This window comes from Martes martes, assembly GCF_963455335.1.
Source record: "Martes martes genome assembly, chromosome: 12".
In the NCBI taxonomy this organism is placed as follows: domain Eukaryota; kingdom Metazoa; phylum Chordata; class Mammalia; order Carnivora; family Mustelidae; genus Martes; species Martes martes.
Window position 1 is genome coordinate 22,163,817 of NC_137900.1, and position 24,141 is coordinate 22,187,957.

The 24,141-nt window shown below is 43.0% G+C and overlaps 2 protein-coding genes and 1 pseudogene across 3 annotated transcripts in view; all 3 read left to right on the top strand.

Annotated features, from left to right (window-relative positions):
• Positions 1–3,564: 3,564 nt before the first annotated feature.
• LOC308353298 (spermatogenesis-associated protein 31D1-like) overlaps positions 3,565–24,141 on the top strand; it is a gene marked incomplete at both ends in the record, with an annotated part of 40,834 nt that continues 20,257 nt past the window's right edge. Inside the window, 1 exon segment of the mRNA XM_080820173.1 lies at positions 3,565–3,654. Within this exon segment, the coding sequence (XP_080676299.1) occupies positions 3,565–3,654 (90 nt within the window).
• LOC308352941 (spermatogenesis-associated protein 31D1-like) lies at positions 5,444–7,757 on the top strand (annotated as a pseudogene). Its single transcript has 3 exons — positions 5,444–5,807; positions 6,509–7,105; positions 7,145–7,757. The product of its transcript is annotated as a spermatogenesis-associated protein 31D1-like (transcript).
• Positions 21,939–23,721, top strand: LOC308352942 (spermatogenesis-associated protein 31D1-like; the record flags this gene model as incomplete). Its single annotated transcript, XM_080819483.1, is given in 4 exon segments — positions 21,939–22,368; positions 22,371–22,648; positions 22,652–22,754; positions 22,757–23,721. Coding segments are annotated over 4 exon segments (1,776 nt in total).

The window sequence follows — 24,141 nt, forward strand, 5'->3', positions numbered from 1 at the left end:
ATCAGGTGAGGCTCTTCAAGACTACATTCTCCAGGAAGGTTGTGACACTCCTGGGTCCCACCCTGCCACCAGAGGAGGGGATCAGTAGCTTACTTAGCAGCCTGTAACCTATCCTGGCCTTTGGGGAGTTTATGAACTATGTTTGTGCTCCTCCCCAAATTCATATGATGAAACCCTAATCCCAATGTGATGGTATTAGGAGATGAGGACTTTGGGAGGTGATTAGGTCATGACGGTGGGGCCCTCATAAATGAGTTTTGTATCCTTAGAAAAGAGACCCCAGAAACCTCTCACCCACTTTTTCTGCCATGTCAGGATGTAGGGAGAAGATACACCTGCCTGTGAACCAGGAGGAAAGTCTCAACAGACACTGAGTCTGCTGTGCCTTGATCTTGGAATTCCCATCCTCCAGAACTATGAAAAATATGTGTGTCATTTAAACCACCCAGTCTATGGCATTTGCTACAGGGCTGCAACTCACTGAGAAGGAATTTGTACACTTATTAGGGTATTGATGTACAGAACACAGTATTTTAGGTAGAGTAAGAAGAACTGGGGTCAATATTTTATGAAAGACTGAAAAAAAAGGAGAAAAAAATTTATTCTTCAATATGAAATATACTGGATTGTTTTGTCAAAGGGTGTGTGTGTGTGTGTGTGTGTGTGTGTGTGTTAGCTTGTCCCCAAACCTTTTACGCAGTTTCGCTTCACTAACTTTAGGAATAGGAGTGCTACAGACTTAACCCCCAGACCATTTGAAAGTTTAATTGTTTACATTCATTTTATATTGATTTTAGTTTTGGGATTATTGAATAATGCATTATTGAGTTTAATTGAGTCAGCCTCTCTGACGGAAGATACTAAAGGCCGAATAAAACAAAAACTGAAATGTGCTGTGCAACATGTACAAAACTAAGTAAGTGTGAAAGAACTTTAAGGGTTTATGTAAGGCAAACACATTTTCTTTTAAAGGTTTTACTTATTTGACAGAGAGCACACAATCAGGGAGCTGCAGGCAGAGGGAGTGGGGGAAGCAGGCTCCCCATGGAGCAAGGAGCCAGATGTGGAGCTTGATCCCAGAACCCTCAGATCATGACCTAGCTGAGGGCGGTTACTTAACTGACTGAGCCACCCAGGTGTCCCAGGAAAACACGTTCTATATGAAAGATGGATCTGAGGACCTATGTGATCCTGAGTGTAAATGTCAGGGTACAAGCAAAAATTCCAGGTAGCCTTGCAGACGGTCAAGGCACAGACCTGGTAAGACCCAAGTCAAGGCCTCAAACATTAAAGGGGGACTCAGGTAATATATGAATTATACATGAAACAAACACAAAATTTCATAAGTTTCATAAATGATGAAAAGGAGTAGGAAAATAGGATGGGAGACCTGAAGGACCTAGGAGGGGTGGAGGGGTCTTCTGAGCTAGTGGGTGGGGGAGGGGCTATGGACACACCTTGTTCAATTTTCCCCTGTCTTTGTGACAGTTACCTGTGATGTAAGCCTGGGGAGGATATATATTCAGCGTGTGCACAGTATAGGCTGTCTTATGATTCAGACAATGGAGTTCAAACACTGGAATGTTCTCTCATTTCTGAATAGTGATACTAAACTATGTCTGAGCTTTGGCTCAATATGCTTAGAGAGTGATCCCAACTTCACCTTCCAGTGTGGGTTGGGATTGCTCCTTCTGTTCCCGTGCTACCTGGTGGGGATTCCATTTCCAACTTGGAAAATTAAAACTACCCAAAAGGTAAGAAATCCTGGGGCGGAGATGGGGGGAACTCAGCATAGATTATTACAGTTTCCATTTCTAATCCCAAATTAATCTATTTTCAAGATTTAAAGAGAAAGCAAGTGAGCAGAGGTGGGGGTGTGGCACAGGGAGAGCTAAGCAGGGAGTGCAATGTGGGGCTAGATCCCAAGACCCTGGAATCCTGACCTGACCCCAAGGCAGACACGTAACCAACTGAGCCATCCAGGCACCCTAATCCCAGGTTTTAAAAGGAGTTTGGTAGAGTGGGAGAAACACCTAAAATGGGAAGTCTTAAGAGAACAGACATTCACTCCTTTAGGAAAAGAGGCCTGGCAGGGGTAAGAGTTAAGGAAGGACTAAGGTTTCTACTTGAAACTACAGCCTATGTAGGTATGGTGGTGGTTCTTGAATAAAATCCCAAACACAGGGAATCTGTAGTCCTGGATTGGGGTATTTTGAGAGGATGGGGTCTGTGTAAGTGAACAAAGTTTCCCAGCACTCGATCATATTGAGTCACATTCCCATGTCCAGCATCACTCGATCAAGACTTCCTTCATGTTCTCCTTCAAGAGAACACTGCTAAGCCTCTGAGAAGACAGTGAGGTCTAAGCTATGAACTAGGATATAGGGTCCTACCTGAGGCAGCACAGATGTGACTGTTGGGTTTCATTTTCTATGTCCTCATTGAACAAAGGTCTTCTGACTGGGAATACCAAGTGTGGACCTCCCAGACAAAGTCATCCTGTGAATTTTTCAAGAAGCAAATATTGACAATATTTTATCACCTTAAAAACTGAAAAAAGCAAGGAACACAATATTCTATTAAAGTCCTAGAATTCTTGGATAAAGAATGTTTCCATTTCCAAGAGAAGAGTAAGACATGGGTCCCATCTGCCCCCCCCCCCATTCTTTTCATTTTTCTTCTAGCGTCAGGGCAGAGCCAAGAGGAGGAGGAAAGGTGGGACTCTGGAAGGTAAGGTTCTGCCTATTCCACCTGAGCTCTCCAAGGCTGATCCTTGCTGTCCTCCCCATGAGGGCCCAGTCCAGGATCTCTGAGGGTGCGAGCCACTAGGTACATTTCCTCTCAGAAAACAGAGGCCTCAGAGGAGAGGCTCATGGAAATGCAGCCAGAGTGGAAAACCGTTCTCAGATTCCCTGCTCTGACCATGACTGAGCATGAAGCAGTGATGGATCTGGACAATGGGTGCTGCCCAATAGGTGTGTGAGATGTCAAGAGTCAGAACTTCTGTCTCCTGACTTTGTGAAAGCTCTGTGACATCATGGATACTTAGGAGTCTTCCCTGACCTCTCTACTTCACAGAGGTTGTCTATTCATCACATGGATAATTTACATGAAAGTATTTTATACAGGAAGCAAGATTACTAACCAGCTTCACATCATTGTCCATTTGCCCTCATCTATTGATTATTGGGGCTTTCAGAGTCCCAACATCCCAAGGCTGTCCCATATGGGGACTCCTGTATCAATATCTATGTTTCTACTTTCACTATATAACTCATTCTCCTGTTTCCTCAGACAACTGATGGTACCAACGGGAAGTGGAGGAGACCCGGAAGCTGATCTCTATTTTATGAAGGTGACCAGTTTTTCCCCTTGATCCTGTTGCCTCTTAGAGCATGTTTTATGCAATTGCAGGATTCACTGCAGTCTGTCATAGCCATGGGAGAGGGTTGCCATAGAAGCAGATATTGGGGTGAATGCTACTGAGTACACTGTCATGTCATAAATGTGGGGCATTGTGAAGGGGCATCAGGCTTCAGATGGCCCCTCCCTTGTCAGGCCTCCATGGCCTCCTCCCCTTGTTCTGGTCCTGGCTGCAGTTTTGAACCTCCTGTCTCCTGCAGCCCCCTCAGACAGCATCATGATACCATCCACTTTCGTCAACTGTTATGTCCAAAACCCCTCCTGTGAGGTGTGTAATAGCACAACTGCTGAGATCAACCGGCTGCTGTTCCTGCAGGCTCTGGAAGAGTCTACTCCCTTGGCTTCCACAGCTCCTGTGACTTCTTCATCGTTCACTCTCTCCCCTGACTTCTCAGCAGTCCCTCCAGGAGAGCTAATCCCAGCTTCGCTGCCTGAGCCTTCCCCACCACCTGCCTCCATCGTCTCACCTAACCCAGTGATCCCTGTGGCTGATTTCTTTCCACCCTCACCACCGGGTGATTCTCTGCCACCAGAGCCCTGTCCTCCCTTGGATTCCAAATTCCCACTGGACCGTTTCCCAGCCCAGCCCCCTGCCTTTCCACCTCCTGTCCCACTCCATCATGCCCATTCAGTGGACCATAGTGTCCAAACAGAGACAGTGTCTCTAAATACCTTCTCTCCAGAACCTACCCTTTCCCAAGATGTCAGTCCCTTACCAGAGTTGTCTCAGAGGGTGAATCCCACTGAGACCTTTGCTCATCATCACGCATCACCAACCCAGTCTGCTTCACCACCGCCAGACTGCAATTTAACTGTGACTCAATCTAAACCGGTTTCCATCTCAATGAAGCCTGTTCCAGAGAGCTCACCCCCAGAGAGCTCTGGTGGGTTTTCTACTTATGCCCCAACAATCATAGGCATTGACCCCTCCAGCTTGTCGATTTTAGACCTCCCTCGGTGGCAAACTCATGCCAAAGACTTCTTCCCTTCAACCCTGGCTCCACATGATTTCCATCAAGAGTTTCTGGCCCTCCATTCTTCAGAAGCCTCTTCCAGGGGAGACCCTGTAGCCAACCTTGTAGAGCCTGGTAACCTCTCACTTCTCAGCCCTGATGCCCTGGCACTTCTAGAGAAATAAGTTCAAAAGAGGAGTGACTTCCTCAGGTGGAAGAAAACAAAGCGTTCTTTTCCAAAGCAAACAATTGCTGATAAGCGTGATTTGGCATCCTCCCTTCTTTTCTGGAGCAGCAAAGGCCAATCAAAGGAGCTTCCTATGCGTCAGCAGCGCCCATATCCTACAACCTTGCAGGAGGGCCATGTACAGCAAACCCCCATCCAGCTCTTCTAGGGCCTCCAAACTCCGCATAGTGAGTCCTTCTTCCCTGCTGCTGATGCCTCAGATAACATGTCAAATGCCTCCCTAGAGCAGGAATCCCCAGTAGTTCCCCATCCACTTCCTCTGTCCTTGCCTGAGAACCTGCCTCAACTCCTGCCTCAAACCCAGCCCCTACCTATCCCTCATGTCTAGCCCCAGGCCCACCTTCAATCGCCACTCCCAATCCTGCCATATGGTCCTCTACCTGACATCAAGATCTGTGGAGTGTGTTTTCACAAACCTCAGAACGAATCCGAGAATCTCATGTTAACTGAAATGCAACATCTGGAATGGAATGTGTTGCACAAGGTGCAGGAACGTGTGTGGGTTTTACCCACTATTGTCCAAAGATCCCAGGAGGATTATTGTCCTTCAGCTCCTAACCCTTCTCACAAACCCTGGGCCTCCCAGGCCCATGCTGCTATCTCTATCCCTCCTGCACAGTTTCCTCTCAGTGACAAGATTTGGAAAAAACTAGAGAGTCACCTTCAAAAGAGGCTCATCCAACACTAGGGGGGTCTGCCCAGCAAGACCTATGAGTCTCTCACACTGATGAGCAGTCCAAGTACTCTTCCACAGCTACCTGAGTCTCAGCACCATCCTGGATGCTCAGGGATCTCTAATAAGAGTGAGATCAAATTGAGTATGGCTAAAAGAGTGTATGTGGAGGACCCAGAAATGCTTCAGCTAGAGGACAGTGACCTGGCAAAGTATAAAGATGACCTAGAGAAGGATAACAATGACTTGGAGAAGGACAACAAAAATCTGGAGAAGGACAATGAGGACCTGAAGAAGGATCAGGGACATATCCCAGAGAATAGCCCAAAAGATGATCTGTTGAGTGACCCAGTTAGCTCTTCAGATAATGAAATGGGGTATGATTCTGAGAAGGAACTTAGGAGCCCATCCGTGAACAACTCCACGGTGTCTGTGGAGACTATGGGTCAGAGACAACTTGAAAATGCCCTGAAGATACATTTAAGCAGAAAGTCTGAGGAAATCAATGAGGGTCAGTTGCCTGGGACTGTGCATAATTCATGGCATATTATGAAGCAGACATCACTTCTTTCTGAGAAATCCCAGACTGAAATAAACAGAAATTTGCCACCATCAGAGGTTGAGGACTACTCCCTGAATACCTTCCAGGAGCTTCCCTTTGTTGAACCTAGTACATAACAGAAGCTGGAAGACCATGTTTAAAGATTTCATAAGAGGGGGACTTGGGGCCTTCCCCCTAGGGTCCTTGAAATCATAGAGCTCTTTTAACTGAAAGAGTCCACATTCCATTCTAGCCTTTCCTCCTCAAACAACATGATTTCTGGGGCAAATTGTAAAGCTGGGAGCTTCAACTCCCTTGATGGAAGCTTGAAATCTCTAGATGGAGACAAAGCAGGAACAGCAAATTCATCCCCCATCCCGGATCATCCTCTCCCTGCCACCTTAACTTTGGGAAGGAAGAACAGAGAATTCTGAGGCAATCGCCCTCTAATATCAACCATCAGTTTGCAGAGGATGTTCTGAAAACTAAGGATGGCAGCCAGACTCTTACGTCTGTCAGACATGACACCACAGGAAACAGACAGCCCCCAAGGCTGCCTACAAGGCAAAGTAGGTTCAGACGTGAGCCAAAGAGTAAGAGTGCAAAGATCAGTGGTAGGAGAGGAGAGGTAGGAGAGGAGGGCACAATAGAACCTGTTGTTGTGCCCACAGATTCCAGGGAGATATTCAGGACCAAGGAATTTCATACACATCAATCTGAACCTAGCATCTTGACAACCAACAAGCCAGTTAGCTCCCAAATTATAAAGTGGAATAAGCATCAAGTCAAAACCACCATCCCACCAAACATACAAATTCCGCAAGATCTTAAGTCATTGAATCTCAAGGAACAGCCCTTGAATGAGTTAAAGCTTACACTGGAGAACAGGGAGCGTAGCCAGGCCCAAGCCCAATGCACTGGCCTCCCCCTGCCTCAGATCATTTGACTTATAAGGCCTCAATGACTCATGCACAGGGTGTCTCCCGCGGGGACACGAGAGTTTCCCAGGTGCTGCATACCCATCCAGAGGACACGGGAATTACTATGGAACAACAGCAGGAGCCCTGGGTCCCTAAGCATGTCTTAAGGAAGTGCCAGAACAAGAATTGCCCATCGGCTGCAAAGACCATGAGGCCTCTGGCCTCCAAGGCACAAGAGCGTGGTCGAGTTGATGCAGGACTGGGAACATCCTAACCAAGAACAGACAGTTTCCCTACTAAGATGTGGCATTGAAGGAGAGGTTCCCTACTCAGGACGTGATATTGAAGGTAAACCTGAGAAGTCAGCTTTCCCAGACCCTATGACAGAAGAGTCTGCTGCCTCCTGAAAGCCTTTCACAGAAGGGTCAGCCTCCTTCTGAAAGCCTTTTTAGTAAAAAAAATGAAGGATTTTTTGCAATGGCTTACTCCTGGGATAAAATCTAAAGGGCAAGAAAACTCCCAGGACAAGCCCAGTCCCCTATCATCTGTGGAAAGCAGAGGCCTACTTAAAGGCAGTGCTGCCTTTACTGGGATGCCTGAAGCTCAGAAAATCATGACAGCTGTTGGGAAGTTCCAAGAGGAGAGAATGGGGCATCGGCATGCAATAGGCAGCACCTGCCCTCAGCAGCCCATTCCCTCCCCAACCAAGTTTGGGAAAGCTCAGCAGAAAGCACAAGTGCAGGCCCAGGCACAACCTATCTCGGGGTTTCCTTTCAACTACAGGGTCACCGCCCGTCAGGAGACAAATACCAGGTCCTGCCATCAAGAAGCTGTCTTTGCTGGCCAAGGCCTTACTGGAAGTAACAGACAGCCCAGAAACAAGGACAGACATTCCCAGAAAGTTGTGGCATTTAAGGATCAGCTACCGTATCAGAAGTGTCCCCTCTCCATGCCCCACAGGGAGCATGCACCCCACCCAAATGCTGCCTGTGGGCATTAAGCTGCCCAGTGGCCTCCCACCACTCTCATGACTCCTAAAGGCACTGTTTGCACAGATGTGTCTGTACTATTTAGACAGAAAACTTCTCCAGAATTTCCAGGGAGAGGGTTTGTGGGGGCATTTCCTCCCCCAAAATAATCCCTTGTGAGGAATAAATATTTCTCTAATAAAGTGATGTCTGTTGTGTGTACTGTCTTGGGAACATGGGTTTTGGGTAACTCAGTTCAGCTGTTACTGATTGCTTCCTTTGGCTTCTAAAAGGTGAACAATCTCCTGGACCTCTTAGGAAATATGTATTGTGTGCCCCCAAAAGCCCCCCAAAGCCCATTCCCTCTCTCATGAAGTTTGAGGAAATGGGCTCTTTCTCCTGTCCCATGGCTTAGCCTTACTGAAAATGTATAGTAGCTCACACTTCTCCCCTCACTGAATGTTTTACACCTTTTACAGCAAGTCTTCTATATCAGAGGAAGATCAAAGACAGGTTTAGTTTTCAGAAAATAATGATGAAGGGGCACCTGGATGGCACAGTGGGTTAGAGCCTCTGACTTTGGCTCGGGTCGTGATCCTGGGGTGCTGGGATTGAGCCCCATATCTGGCTCTCTGCTCAGCGGGGAGCCTGCTTCCCCCCTCTCTCTCTGCCTGCCTCTCTGCCTACTTGTGATCTCTCTGTCGAATAAATGAATAAAATCTTTTTTTAAAAAAAAGAAAATAATGATGAAGCCACTGTTGTTTCTTCACTGTTATTATGCTACAGTAGCTTAATCATTATTTAGAAGTCAGTGATCAGAGGATGCCACAGGTGGATGAACTCTGAATGGGAGTGTTTTCGGGGGGCGGGGTATTGTTCAGGTTGATCTTGGGCTGGTTGGGGTAGCGTCAAAGAATACCCTAGATGATGCTGAAGAATCTTTCCTGTGAGACACGTTAAACTTGACATTGAGGTTTCCACTGGAAGTGCTTCCCTTCCCTGGGTGGTTCTTCAGGCTGCTGGACTGAGGATGTTTTTTGCAGAACAAAAGCATCACTTAGCTGTTAGTGGTAGGAATGTTGACAAGGCAGCTACCAGCTTCCAGGGTAAGACACCTTTGAAGAAATGAAAAGGTGAAAGAGGCACCTTGCTGGTAGAACAGAAGTTTATGTCTAATCATCCCCTTCTCAGGACCCTGTCCCTATCCCCTCCTTCCTCAGTCTGTTCCAGACACCACCACTTTAAGGCAGACTGGAATCTGGCACAGCCTACTGATGCCTTATACCAAAAAGGCATGGTTCTGTTCCTTGAGTATGCAAGCAATACCTGCAGGCTGTCAGCCATGGCATCCCCTTTTGGGGGAAGGTGATCTTGGTGGCTGCCTTCCATCCACACTCGATGAGAATATATAAGATACTGCCTTTACTATGGCGGTATGCCTCCTTCAATATTCACGGCCTTAGTGGAGCCATGGTAGCTCTTCCCCAGAAGACGTGCAACTTATGAACCAGAGGTGAGTTCTAGACTGTGTACCAGGATACAGATGTTTGGGGGCTTACCATGGAACTCCATGGAATGCTTTTCTTTTTGTTTTGTTTTTGGGGCCAAGACAGCACACATTCCCACTCTTACAATAGGGCTCTGGAGGGAAGGCAACTCCACCTCAGACTGGGACTCAAAATGGGGTGAGTGTGCTAGAGAACACCTGAGTAGTCTTCTGGACAGTCTCAGGACTGCTCAGTGCTAAAACAAAAAACTAGATATCCATGACCTCTCTCACTACCATACTTATAGCTTCTTGTCCAGGTTATCATTGACTGTACACTATCTGAATGTTGGGGTCACAGAAAGAATGCAGATTTGATGCTGTGGAGGCCCTGAGGGGGACAATAGGTGGGAAGGAGCCCCGGGCAGGGAAACTGAAGAGGTGAGGCGGGGGTACAGGAGGCTCTAACATCTATGCGGACAGACCAGCCAGTAACCCAGCCTGCCGGTTCCTACATAATCTCATTTTAGGGTCCATTATGGCCAATCCAGTGTACTTCATGCCACCCTGTAGAGCTTATTACCAGGAATACTTCTGCCATCAGAAATAGTATAGTCTGACATTCTGTCCCTCTGCCTCATGCCCCTGTCCTTCCAGCTTATATGTCCCTGTTAATTTTTCTACTCCACATCATTCCCTTTCCACTTCTTGCCTATCCCACAAGGCCTCGCTCTTCCTTTCCTCCCTGATGGTTTGTTGGGCAACCAACATGTAAAAAGCACCAGTCCAGCATAGGAAATAGAGTCCATGGTACTGTAACAGTGTTATCTGGTGACAGATGGTAGCTGCAGTTGTGGTGAGCACAGCACAGCATAGAGTTGCACACCTGACACTAATGTGATATTGCATCAGCCATTCTTCAATTAAAAAAACAAAACAAAACAGGCTTCAATACAAGTGAATGACTCTATCTAATCCCCTTCAGTCCTTTCTGTCTGGCAAAATCTTGTCTCTCTGCCCTTTTTAGAAATGCCTTTCTGTATGTAACTAATTATTGTTGGATTAAATCTCCCATGTCAAAACTGAGTCTACTCACAACTGAGTCTACTGATGCCACATGAAATTCAGCCCTGGCACTATCTGGAAATCATTCATTCATTCCACAAATTCTTATCCAAGATCTACTAATGTGGACAAATAAATGGAGTTAGGTCACTATTTCCTTAGTACATTCTCTCCTCAGTGTTCTCAGATCTAACTTATTTTATTTTAAATTTTATTTGACAGAGAGCAGGAGCACAACCAGAGGGAGTGACAGAGGTAGAGGGAAAAGCAGGTTTCCTGCTAAGCAGGGAGCAGGACTCAATCCCAAGACACCAGGGTCATCACCTATACTGAAGGAAGATTCTTAACTGACTGAGACACCCAGGTGGCCCTCAGATCTATTTCAAATTTCCTTTACTTTCCTCAAACTTAGGCCATCTTCACTTGCCCAGCAGATGTACTGGACCACAGTTCACAGAGGAGCAAGAAAGCAGTGATGGAGCTTCTCACAAAACAAAACAAAATCCTTCCCAAAAAATCTCCCCATTCTTCATTTTCCTCTTCCTTCCTGTTATATGGAAAGAGGTTTCCTTCCCAATCTCAAAGAAAATATACTTTCTGAATGTCTTTACTGAGAGAGAGCTAACTTCTAGTCTTGATGGACTGATCTACCCTTGCCAGGTCTCCTTCTGACCCCTCCTCCCTGTCCTTATGAGGCACCCAACACCTTATTTTTAATGGTTTTTACTACAGAAATGTTTAAGCTTGTCCAAGGGCACACAGAACAATATAACTTCCCACATATCCGCCACCCAAGTTGCACTATTATCATTGGGCGGGTGTGATACACTGTGATGAAAGTGCAAAAGCCCCTTTAAAACATCTTGCCATCCATCTCTGAGACATATGCTATGTATCCACGTCAAAGCTCTCACATTTCTTTGATATTTTTTACCTGTGGAACACACTTATTCACAACAGGTGTACGCAGCATTGGTGACAAAAAGACACTGGGCTTTAGGTGCTTTGGCAATCAGTTTTGCTTTGTTTTATAGTCAACCGCAAGGAGCCATTTGAGTGAATTCCTCAAACCCACACAAAAAGTAATCTTACGGAGCAAATTCAGAGCAGAATTTCACTGTCCCTTAATCACTCAGTAAATGCAATATGCAAAAAGTATAGAAGAACACTGTATATGTTGTTAAAGACTTGACACTATGTGTTTTCAAATATTCAGGAGAAAATTTTGTCCTGTTACTTTTCAAATAAACTACTGTGTTTCAACTTAAATGATGTAGATCAAACACTCCCCTCATTCTAAAATGGCATTTAAGGTAAAAGATTAGATGAAAACTGCTCAATATCATTAACCATCAGAAAAATGCAAATTGAAATCAATATTTGCCAAAATTCCACACCCACAAGGATGGCTAAAATAATAAAGAATACAAATGTTGGTGGGAATGTGGAGAAATTAGAACCCCCATGCAACGTTGGTGGGAAAGAAAAATGTAACAGCTAATTTGGAAACAGTGTGGCAGTTGATCAAAAAGTTAAACATAGAGTTAACACAGGACCCAGCAGTTCCACTTCTTGGTATATACTCCCCAGAAATGAAAACATAGGTCTACACAAAAACTTGTAAACAAATGTTTATAGCTATCTTATTTATAAGGTCAAAAGATGGAAACAATTCAAACATCCATCAACTGAGAAATGGGTAAATTAAATATTTATTTAATTTATATTAATTACATATTCATAATTACATATTCATATAATTAATTACATATTCATATAATTACATAAATACAATTTATATTAATTACATATTAAAATACATATTCCTCTGATACAATATTTTTTGGAATAAAAAAGACCAATCCATGCCACAACAGGGGTGAACTTTGAAAACACGTTAAATGAAAGAAGCCAGTCACTAATGGCCACTTATGACTCCATTCACATGAAATGTCCAGAATAGAAAAATCTAGAAGCAGAAAGTAGTACATCTTAGAGCTGGAGGGAGGAAGGGAGAGGAGAATTATAGCAAAAGGTTGCAGATCTGTTTCTCTTAAGTCATGACAACGTTTTAAAATTAACTGTGGTGGGGCGCCTGGGTGGCTCAGCTGGTTGAGCGACTGCCTTCGGCTCAGGTCATGATCCCGGACTTCCAGGATCGAGTCCCACATCGGGCTCCCAGCTCCCTGGGGAGTCTGCTTCTCCCTCTGACCTTCTCCTCTCTCATGCTCTCTCTCATTCATTCTCTCTCAAATACATAAATAAAAATCTTTAAAATTAACTGTGGTGAAGCATATACTGAAAATCAAGGAATTATACATGCTAAATGAGTGAATTTTATGGTATGTGTGCTGTTTTTCAATAAAGCTGTTAAAGGATTTAAAAATAAATGCTTAAAGATGACAAGAAGGGGAGCGTAAGGCCAAAGGTTGTCAACACATTTTTGGAAGATGGAAATCTGGTGGAGGACTGGTAACTGACTAGCAGAGCAAACATAGTGCTGGCAAATCAATTCACACTGCAAAACCCAGGAGACAAGCAACCTGGTGGCACTAGAGAAAAAGGAAATTAGGTGTTCCATGTTAAGTAAGCAATGTTGATGTTGAATTTTTGTTCTTTGTTGTTTGTTTTATATTGCATATAATTTCTAAAATTTTTTTTGAATAGGGGTGCTCTTTGCCAGTTTTGTATAACCTTGTTGAAATGTTAGCATGTTTCAAATGTGCATAGAAGATCCCAAATTTCTTGCATTGGACAGAACTTGAGACAACTGTTTTAAAGTTGGCATTGCACACATCTGGGGTTGGGGTATGGTGGAGGCAGTAGCTTCTTGAATCAAAGTCAGAAATCTCAAAAGTTGGTTTAAATTCATTTTTAAAATGTATTTGAAAATAAAGTTGTAGAAAAGTTGCATAGATGGTACAGCCATATAACCTTTATCCAGATTAACCTATTAAGATTTTGACCTGTTTACAATCTCTCTCTCCTTTTCTCCTTCCCCTTCTCTACATATAGGAAGACACATATATGCATATGAAAATTATGTATACATTCTTGAATATTTGAGAATGCATTTCATGCATCACACACTTTCTCCCTGAATATTTCATAGTGTATTTCTTATTAAAAAGAATATTCTCTGACAGCACAGTTATCTCTTATGGTAAATTTCATGACATAAAACTTTTAACTATTCTCCCACTCAAATTCCATTTTTATCAATTTATCAAGTAATGTCCTGTGTGTGTGTGTGTTTGTGTGTGTGTGTGTAAACCTCCTTACAGTATTTAGTCTAGAATCACATACTACATCCAGTTGCTATGTATCTTTAGTTTCCTTTAATTGGGATCAGTTTCCCACCCTCTTTTAGAACAAGGCCAGGTTTGAATAATCAATTCGATGTGCCATATTTATAACCCCTTCAACCAGGAAATTTTTTGGGGTGGAACTTATCTTGCTCACACTTTAAAGGATGTTTTTATAGTTGTGAGTCCTAGGGGCCTATTAAAAAACAATTCCAGAAATTCAAAGATATGTGGAGGGATATCTCTTAACAGATATAAGTCCTGCAGTCAAGGGAGTGTATGTGAAGTGGGCAGGCTAGAAGTGTACTTTCCTTGGGAGAGACAATGGTGAAGCTGTGGACACAGGTTAAGAGAGGAAAAGAAGGCTGTCATTACTGGCAAACCCTCCTCATATGGGAGGGAAAGGATTGGGTGTCTAGGGCCAGGACTGATTCATCAGTGAGGGAATTTAGGCAAGTCAAGAAAGGAAATGATACAGAGCTTAATTTCAACAATTTATAATCTAAATAATGAAGCCATAAGGGTTCTAACTATTAAATGATTAGGTAGCATGGAGAGAAGAAATAAATACATATAACCATCAACAAAAATGATATTATTATTTAATATTGGTAGAGATGAAAATAAGGTATTTTGGTGAGAAGGTAGAAGCTATGTGGGAAAAACCATTTTCATGGAAGAAATAAACATAGTTGTCATTCAAAAATCCAAAAGATATTGCTAGGTATAGTTACAGTTGTGCTCATTAGACATTATGCTAGAGGAGCCCACTTCCTAAATCAAGGTGAGTTTGATCTGCTGTGATGCAGCACACTTGCTCTGTAAAATAAAGAAACCTTTAAAAATGCTGGGGGGAGAAGGGTGACTTGGCAGAGAGGGAAGAGGGAGCAGCAGGGAGAGACACTATACATGTGGAAGAGAACCTGTAGGGCATGAATAGCCTAAGAGGGATTTGAGGAAATGAAAGAATTACTAAAAGTTTTTAAGTTTGCCTCAGTTCCATGGGTATGCCATGCCCGCGTCTCCCTCTTTGTCATGCTTTCTGTTCCTTGGTGTAGGCTATTCTGCTTTCTCATGCTTTTTAGTGAACTTTTGAATACTTTTTGGTATTCAGTACTTTTGGATACTTTTGAGGAGCTATGGGGATGGGGCTGTTGCTCAGTCCATTTCTGGCTTCATACAGGGAAAAATGCTTGAGGGAGAGCTGCAGCTGAAGGCAGAGTAGATCTTGAGGGTGTAAATCCCGGGGTAGAGCAAAACTTCAGAGATGAATTGAGGTCCAAAGTGAGATCATCAAGTAGAGAGAAGGGTCTCAGGTAATATCAGGGTGACAGGGGACCGAGAACATTTCACTAAGGTAAATATATGATATGGGACTAGGTGGAGCAGGAAGGTAGGCTGGAGGCATCTAACAGGCCTGGAAGGATGGATACATCCGCTGGGCTGGATAGTGGGGGAAGGGTTGCATGTGAGTTTCTCTCTCCTGTGTTGTTCCCTCCCCAGCACTCAGGAACCTTTGGTGTCTATCCTAAAGCCCTGTGATGTGGGTCTGGAACTCTCGTCTAGCACATGGATTCTCCATGCCCAGCTGCCTGAGGCAGCAGTGCATTTGCAATGATGTGAATCATCTTTGTCTGAGAAGAATTACTGCACCATGGCTGAACTCCAATTACACTTGCTCAGTCTTCCCATCCTTGCCTTCCTGGGTCGGGTGGGGCTCCTTCTTCTGGCGCTGTGCTAACAAAAGAGGAAACTGTGTTTATCAGTATTTTGGAAACAGAGATGTCAATCAGGTAAGTAAAGTCCCTCAGAGATACTAAATCTTTCTTTTCAAATAGATGAATTCAAAACAACTTCCAAATGATGCTTTTGCTGAATCTTACAAATTTTAAGTAGTTTATTTTTTTGTTCTATTTTATTTTATTTTATTTTACTTTATTTTATTTTATGAGACTCTTTGCTCAGTGTAGAGCCCAAGACAGGGCTTGAACTCATGACCCTGAGATCAAGACCTGAGCTGAGACCGAGAGCTAGATGCTTAACTGATTGAGCCACCTAAGTGCTCCTTCAGTTGTATTTTAATTTTCATGTGGCTTAAAATATTTTTTTTTCTTTTGAGTCTCCTTTCTTGGCCTATGTATTAGTAGTGTGTCATTTAATCTAGTCTAAACATGTTGGGATTTCCAGTTATCTTTCTGTAGTTGATTTCTAGTTTAAATCTACTATGGTCTGAAAACATACTTTGTGTGATTTCTATTTTATATTCGTTAAGATGTGTTTTATGGCCCTGAATATAGTCCATCTAAGGGAACGTTCCATGTGATCTTGAGAAGTATGTGTATTCTGTGGTTGGATGAGGTATTCTATAAATGTCAATTAGAGCAAGTTGGTTGAAAATGTTGTTTGGGGCAACTATATCTTTACTGGTTTTCTGCCTGCTGAATCTGCCCATTTCTGATAAGGGCTGTTGAAATCTCCAACAATAACAGTGATTCATCCATTTTTTTTTTGCAATTATACCAGTTTTTGCCTCACATATTTTTACACTGTGTTGTTACATGTGTACCTGTTAAGGAGTGTTCTGTCTTCTTGGAGAATTGACCTCTTTGGTGTTATGTAATGATCTTCTTTACCCCTGATAATTTTCCATGTTGTGAAGTTTGCTTCGTCCAAAATAATAGAATTATTCCTATTTTCTTTTCATTAGTGTTAGCATGGTATATTTTTCTCTGTCTCTTTTTTTTTTAAGATTTTATTTATGTATTTGACAGAGAGAGATCACAAGTAGGCAGAGAGGCAGACAGAGAGAGAGGAAGGGAAGTAGGCTCCCTGCTGAGCAGAGAGCCCAATGTGGGTCTTGATCCCAGGACGCTGGGATCATGATCTGAGCCAAAAGCAGAGGCTTTAACCCACTGAGCCACCCAGGCACCCCTGTCTCTTTGTTTTTAATCTATCTGTATCATTATATTTAAAGTGAGTATTTTATAGACAACATATAATTAGGTCTTGGTTTTTTTTTCTTTTTTTTAGAAGATTTTATTTATTTACTTGACAGAGAGAGAAATCACAAGTAGGCAGAGAGGCAGGCAGAGGGAGAGGGGGAAGCAGGCTCCTTGCCATGCAGAGAGCCCGATATGGGGCTCAATTCCAGTACCCCGAGATCATGACCTGGGCGGAAGGCAGAGGCTTAACCCACTGAGCCACCCACACGCCCCTGGTCTTGTTTTTTTTTTAATGTGCTCTGACAGTCTCCTCTTTTAATTGGTGAATTTAGACTATTTCCATTTAGTGATTTTATTTTATTATTTTTTAAAGATTTTATTTATTTATTTGACCGAGAGAGGGAGCACAAGTAGGCAGAGCAGCAGATAGATGGAGAGGAAGAAGGAAGCTCTCCGCTGAGCAGGGAGCCCCATGCTGGGCTCAATCCCAGGACCTTTGAATCATGACATGTGCAGAAGGCAGCTGCTTAACCTACTGAAACACTCAGGTGCCCCAAGTGATTTTTAAATATAGTAGGATTAATATCTCTACCTTGTCTGTACTGTTTGCTATTCATTATACTTATCCTCCACCTCTTTAACTGCCTTTTCTGGTTTTGAAAAAGCATGATATATAATTCTATTTTCTCTCTTTTGTTAGTCGATCAATTATTCTCTGTTTAAAAATATTTTAGTGATTGTCCTGGAGTTTGTAATATATATTTACAACTATTCTAAGTCCACTTTCATATACTGTTATATCACTTCATAGATAGTGTGGGAGTGTCCAATTCCTCCTGTCCATTTTAACATTGATGCCATTCATTTTACTTATCCATATACTATAATCACCCAACACATTACCATTATTATTATTAGGTCAATTGAGAATAATATGAATGAAAGTTTTATTTGATCCTCATTCATTCCTTCTCTTCCTTTCCTTTACGTAGATCTGAGTAATTTTCTTTCTCGCAAAAGAACTTCTTTTAACATTTATGCATGGCAGGTCTGTTGTTGATGAACTCCCTGTTTTTATTTGTCTAAGTTTTTATTTCTCTTTTACTTCTGCAGGATAATATCACTTGATATAAAATTTTGGATTGGTGTTTTTTTCTTTCAACACTAAACATTTCACTCCAATCTCTTACTTTCATGGTTTATGATAATAGGTCATAATTCTTATGTTTTCTAACTCTAGAGGTAGGGTTTTTATTTACCTCTGGATTATTTCAAAATTTTATCTTTTGTTTTCATACAGTTTGAATATGATATGTCCAGGTATAGACTTTTGAAATATTTCTCTGCTTGGTGTACTCTGAACTTCCACAATGTATCGCTAACCTGTTATTAATCTTGGAAAATCCTTAGCCATTATTACTTCAAACATTTTTTTCTGTTCTTTCTTCTTGTGGTATTCGAATTACATATCTATTATACAGTTTGAAACACAGTTCTTGGATATTCTAGATTTTAGCATTAGGAAAATTCTTTTCCTCTTTGTATTCCAGTTTGGAAAGTTTCTACAGACATTTATGCAGACTCACATATTCTTTCCTTGACTTTATGCAACCTACAGAGGAGTTAATCAAAGGCATTCTTCATCTGTCATACTGCTTTTGTTTTCTAACATTTCCTTTTGATTCTTTCATAGAATTTCCTCTACTGGCTTACATGCATCATCTGCTTTCGTATACTGTCTATCTTTTCAAGTAGAGCCCTTAACAGAATAATCATGGTTATTTTAGCTTCTACGGATGAGAATTCTGAAATATGCCATATCTGAATGTACATCTGATGCTTGGTTTGTCTTATCAGTTTGCTTTTCCCTGCCTTTTAGCATGCCTTGTAATTTTTCTTTGAAAGCCAAACATGATGTATTGGGTAATGGGAACTGAAATAAAGAGACCTTTAATGTGAAGTCTTATGTTAATCTGGTTAGGTGTTGGCATGTCTTTAATATTTACTGTAGCTATATATATCAGAGGCTGCAGTTTCCTCTAGTGTCCTTGTTTTTGTCTCCCCTAGTGTCTTTAGGTTTCCCTAAATCTCCCTAAATAAAACCTATACCTTGCAGCTCTTTTAAGCTATAATCCTGTTCCTACACCAGAGCTGTCAATAGTGTAGTAAGGTGTCAAGGGAGGGAATATGATTAATCATTCATCTTTTAATGGCCTTATGTTCCTGGATTGTGATGTTCACTAGTATTTCAGAGATTTTTGTTTTATTTTCTTCCACTCTATAGATGAGAGAAGAAAGCTAGAGAGGGCTGCTGAAGTTGGGTAATTTGCCTTCTCCCATTGGGCATAAAGCTCTGGTAGGCTTTTCCCATTGAGTAGGTTTGTGTTATGGAAAACACTCTGGGAATATTTCACAATGTTTTCAAAATGGGTTACCTTTCTCCTTTCTCTCAGACACTACAGTCCCCTGCCAGAAAGAAGAGCATTTTGGGGGGGGGGTAGCTCTTTACTATGAGAACCAGGTGGAGTTCCTGGTAATATAACCCATGAATAAATGGGAGGCCCCCATTAGATTGTGACCCCAGGAGTTTCTCACTCTCATGCTAGCCCATACACATCCTCCAGCAATTTGTCAAAGTGTCTGTTTAAGTGTTCCTACCAGGGGAGCAGTGTTGAGTGTCCAGTGCTTTCTGTTTCAGGTAAGCAAATCTTAGGTATGATTTTCTGCACTGACACTCTTGGAAGATTTGAGGTAGTGGTTTGCCACTATGGTTCCAAGAAATGTCATTGATTTTTAGTCTGTTCAGCATTTTGCTTCTTTCACAGACTGAAGTGATGACTCCCAGGCTTTTAAAATGTTACTGGAACCAGAAGTTGCCATTCAGAAAATGACCGTTTATTTTCCTGTTCCTCTTCCCATATTTCTAAGTGAGTTTGGTAGGGTCAGAGAAACACCTAAAATGGGAAGTCTAAGGAAAGAATAGACATTAACTCCTCTAGGAAAACAGATCTGACAGGGTGAAGGATTAAGGAAGCACTAAGGTTTCTACTTGTAACTCATAGTCTATTCGCATATGGTGGTGGTTCCTGGGTAAAATCCCAAACACAGGAATTCTGCAGTTCTGGATTGGGTTATTTGGAGAGTATGAGGACTGTGTAAGAAAACAAGTTTTCCCAGGTCTTGATCATGATTCACATTCCCATGTCAAGCATCACTCAGTCAAGCCTGCCTTCACATTGGGATGATCAGGAGAACAGTGTTGAGCCTCTGAGAAAGCCTGGGGTCTGAGCTATATCCTAGGATACCAGATCTACCTAAGGGAGCACAGATGTGACTCTCAGGCTTCAGTTTCTATGTCCTCATTGAACAAAGAACTTCAGACTGAGAATATCAAGTGTGGACCTCCCAAATAAAATCCTCCTTTGTTTTTCAAAGTAAATATGGAAAATATTTTATCACCTTAAAATTGAGAAAAGCAAGGAACACAAAGTTCTAAAAGTTAAAGTCCTGGTATTCTAGGATAAAGAATGTCTCCATTTCTGAGAGAAGAGTGAGAGATGAGTCCCCACCCCTCATTCTTTTCTTGTTGTTCTAGCATCATGGCAGAGCCAAGAGGAGGAAAGGTGGGACTCTGAAAGGTAAGCTTCTGCCTGTTCCAACTGAGCTCTCTAGGGCTGACCCTTCCTGTCCTTTCCATGATGGCTCAGGTCCATAATCTCTGAGGATGCCAGCTGCTAGATACATTCCCTCTCAGAAAACAGAGGTCTCAGAGGAGAGGCTCATGGAAACACAGTCAGAGTGCAAAACCCTTCTCAGATTCCCTGCTTTGACATGACTGAGCATGAAGCAGTGATGGATCTGGACAATGTGTGCTATGCAATACGTGGCCATGTGAGACATTAAGAGTCAGAACTTCTGAAGTTCTGAGACTTTGTGAAAGACCTGTGACATCACGGATACTCAACTTTCTCTTTGAGGTAACCGTTGACCTATGTTTCACATAGGGCAGTTTTTAGTAACCCATGGGATAGATAACACATACAAAAGCCCATTGTGAATGATCAAATAATGCAAGCCTTATTATTATTATTGATCATGTGACCTTGCATCCTAATTCTTGGAGCTCTCCAAGTCCAATCTACCAAGGATATCTTTAAAGGTCACTCTATTCAGCCTCTTTAAGATCTCTTGCTTCTATCTTCATCATTCTCTTGGTTTCCCAGGGTGGAGAACTTGTCAGAAGTAGGGGAGGCAAGAAAGGTGCTTTCTCTTCTGTAAAGGTGAGTAAACATTAATTCTTTCCTGTACTGCTCTTTTAAGCAGAGTCTATGTATTTCTAGGGCCTCAGGGAAGCCTGGAATTGACATGGGATGGAAAATTCTCAGAGTTAGAATGTGAAAGTCTTGGGGATGTTGGTGGGTGGGGGGCTACCTTTGCCAGAGCAGCCAGGGTCACATATGTTTGTTCTGGTCCTGGCTGCAGCTTTGTACCTCTTGTCTCCCACCACCCCCTAGACTGGCATCATGATACCATCCACTTTCATCAACTATTATGTTAGACCCCTTCTGTGGGTTGTGTAACAACACAATTGCTGAGATGAATTGGCTCCTTTTCCCAGAGGCCCTGGAAGATGATACTCCTTCTCTGAACGCCTTGGTTTTACAGCTCCTGTGAGTCACTCATCATTCGCTTCATCTCCTGACTTCTCTACAGTTGCTCCAGGAGACCTAATACCAGCCTCTTTGTCTGAGCCTTTCTCCATCTTCTCACCTAACCCAATGACCCCTTTAGCTGACTTTTTCTTACTCTCACCCCTGGGCACTCCCTGTCATTAGAGCAAAAGCCTAGGATTCTTTATTCCCAGGGAACCATGGCATACCTCTGTCCCTTCCTTTGACATCTTTCCTACCATATGATGCTCAGACAACCAGAGGCCACTTTACCTCTGAATACCATCTCTGTTCTTGACCCCACCATTTCACAAATCTGTCACAGACAAGGAATCCCACTGATTCCTTTGCTTGTCATCATGCTCCACCAACACTGTTTCACCACTGCCAGACTTCCTTTTAACTGTGAATCAATCTAAATCGATTTCCATCTCATTGAAAACTGTTCCTGAGAAGTCATCTCCAGATAGCCCGGTGGGTTGTCTACTTATGTCCCAACAATCAGAGGTAGTGACTGTTCAAACCCATCAAGTTCAGAATTCTCTTATTGACAGGCCCATGCCAAGAACATGTTCCTTTCCTCCCCACATTATCACACTCTGATTTTCAGCAAGAGCAAGTTTACCTCCATCAACGAGAAACCTATCTCTGGAGAGACTCTGCTACTAAGCACAAGGAGGCCAGTGGGATTTCTTTCCCTGCCCTTAACATCCAGGCCCTCTTGGAGAGATAAATGAAGAAGAAAATGGATATCAAGATTTTAGAGAAGGAAGTAAAAGAGGAGGGGCCATTTTCCAATCAAATGTGGTCAGAGTACCAGTGGACATCTTTAGGGAATTTGTTGCATCTGTTTGATGTACAGGTCACCACAGCCCCCAAAACTGGCTGGAACATTGAAGGCAAACCAGAGCAGCTCTCTATTTATCAACAGCTCCTCTATGTCAAGGCTTTGGCAGAAAACTTGCATCAGAAATATAGCCAGCTCTTCTGGGGTCTTCCTTCTTTGCACAGTGAGTCCTTAGTAGCCACTCTCCTGTTTTCTGGTAGTACTTCCCCACTAGAGTCTCACTTTGTCTTATTCAATGGAATTCATAATACTTCTGCCATCAAAATGCAAGAATCTCCACCACTTCCTCATTCCCAACAATTTACTCTCCATTTCCTCTCCCCATTGTACACCCCCAATCCTTGCCTCAAACCCTGTCCCCATCCCAGCCCCTACATTTCACTAATGTGAACACCCATGCCCATTTTGAATTCTGCCTCCTAATCATACCACCTTCTTCATCCCTGATTAGGGACGGTAGAGTATCATTCCATAGATCCAAGAATGAATCAGACTCTACTATCCTGACTGAAAATCAACATGTGGGAAGTCACGTGTTGCAGAATCAACAGGAAAGTTTGTGGGCTTTAGTCCCTTTGTTCCAGAAACCTAAAGAAATCATTTGTCCTTGAGCTCCCAACCTTCCATTGGTTTGCCAGCCATCCCATGCCTATATACCAGTCTCCATCCTTCCTGGCCATTTTCCTATCATCTGTGAACCCCAGGAGACAATGCAGTACATAGCCTAAGGATGGTAATCCCACACTGGTTTCTCCATGACTGTAGAAATCTAGACTCCCTAGCAGTGATGGAGCCTCAGCGTAAATCATCAGAACTCTCTCAGCAAAAAGGCAGACACGTTCATTTACAATTCTCTGAGTTCCAGGGCCATAGTAACAGGGATCTAGCAAAGACTGAATTGAGTCTCCCCGGAAGTTTCCATGAGAGGGTCCAAACAAAGTTTCAGCTAAGGAAGGATATGAGGTGGAAACTTGTGTATATCCTAGAGAAGTGTCCAGAAGACAGTCCACATAGGGTCTCAGAATGCTACCTAGTGAAGGGACTGAGGGCTGCCTTGGAGACAAGTAACTGTATGTGTCATTCAAGGAATCACTCAGCGAATGAATTATTGAATGTCTCAAGGAAGGACATAGACCAAAATCAAATGAAAAGTATTCTTAGTTTACATGTGAGCAGGAAGTTTTGGCAGATCACTGTGGGTAGGATTCCTATAGGTGTGTGTTATTCATGGCTGGCTGATGACAATACATTGCCTTTCTCTGGGAGTTCCCAGACTGCTACAGAAAACACAGATTCTAAAAAGACAATGGTGGGTAGGGTTTACTGCCAGAGCACCACTCTAGAGAATTCATTTCTTGATCCCAGTACACGACAGGTGCTAGAGGCCCATATTATAAGATTTCACATGAGTGAGAGGTGGGGTATACCCCTCAGGGTTCTTGAATCCATAAAATTCTATATGTCGGGAGAAGTCAAAACATGGCCTCTCCCCCAATTTGACTTTCCCTCCTCAGCCATGCATATTTCTGAGGTGGATTCCAAAGCTGAGTTTTTTAAACCCCTTGAGGGAAGCTCTAAACCTTTTTTGGGAAACAGGGTGAGAACAACAAAGTCAGTCCCCACTGTGGATCCTCCTCTTCCCGCTATGTCATCTGTGAGCAGTGAAGGAAAGGGGGCCTGAAGGCATCAGACTCTGACACTGACCATAAGACTGCAGAGTGTATCCAGATAGCTGAATGGGGCAGCCAGAATTTTCAGCCCCTTACACACAGCATCAGAGTTTAAGTGCGACCCAGTGAGACTGGACAAGACAACACATGTGGCCCAGAGGCACCCTCAAGGCAAGCTGGGGCTGGACATGAGCCAGTGCATGAGAATGTGAGTTCCAGTAACAGAGTAGAAATGGAACAGAAATGGAAAGTGATGGTGGAGAATAATTTAGAACATTTTGCCATGTCCAGGCTGTCCAGGGATATATTCGACAACAAGGAGCTCTGTCTCCTTCAACCCCAATCTTGGGACACCTTGACAACCAGTGAGTTGGGAAGCTCCACAATGATAAATGTCAACATGAGCAAAGTAGAAACTGCCCTGACCATGG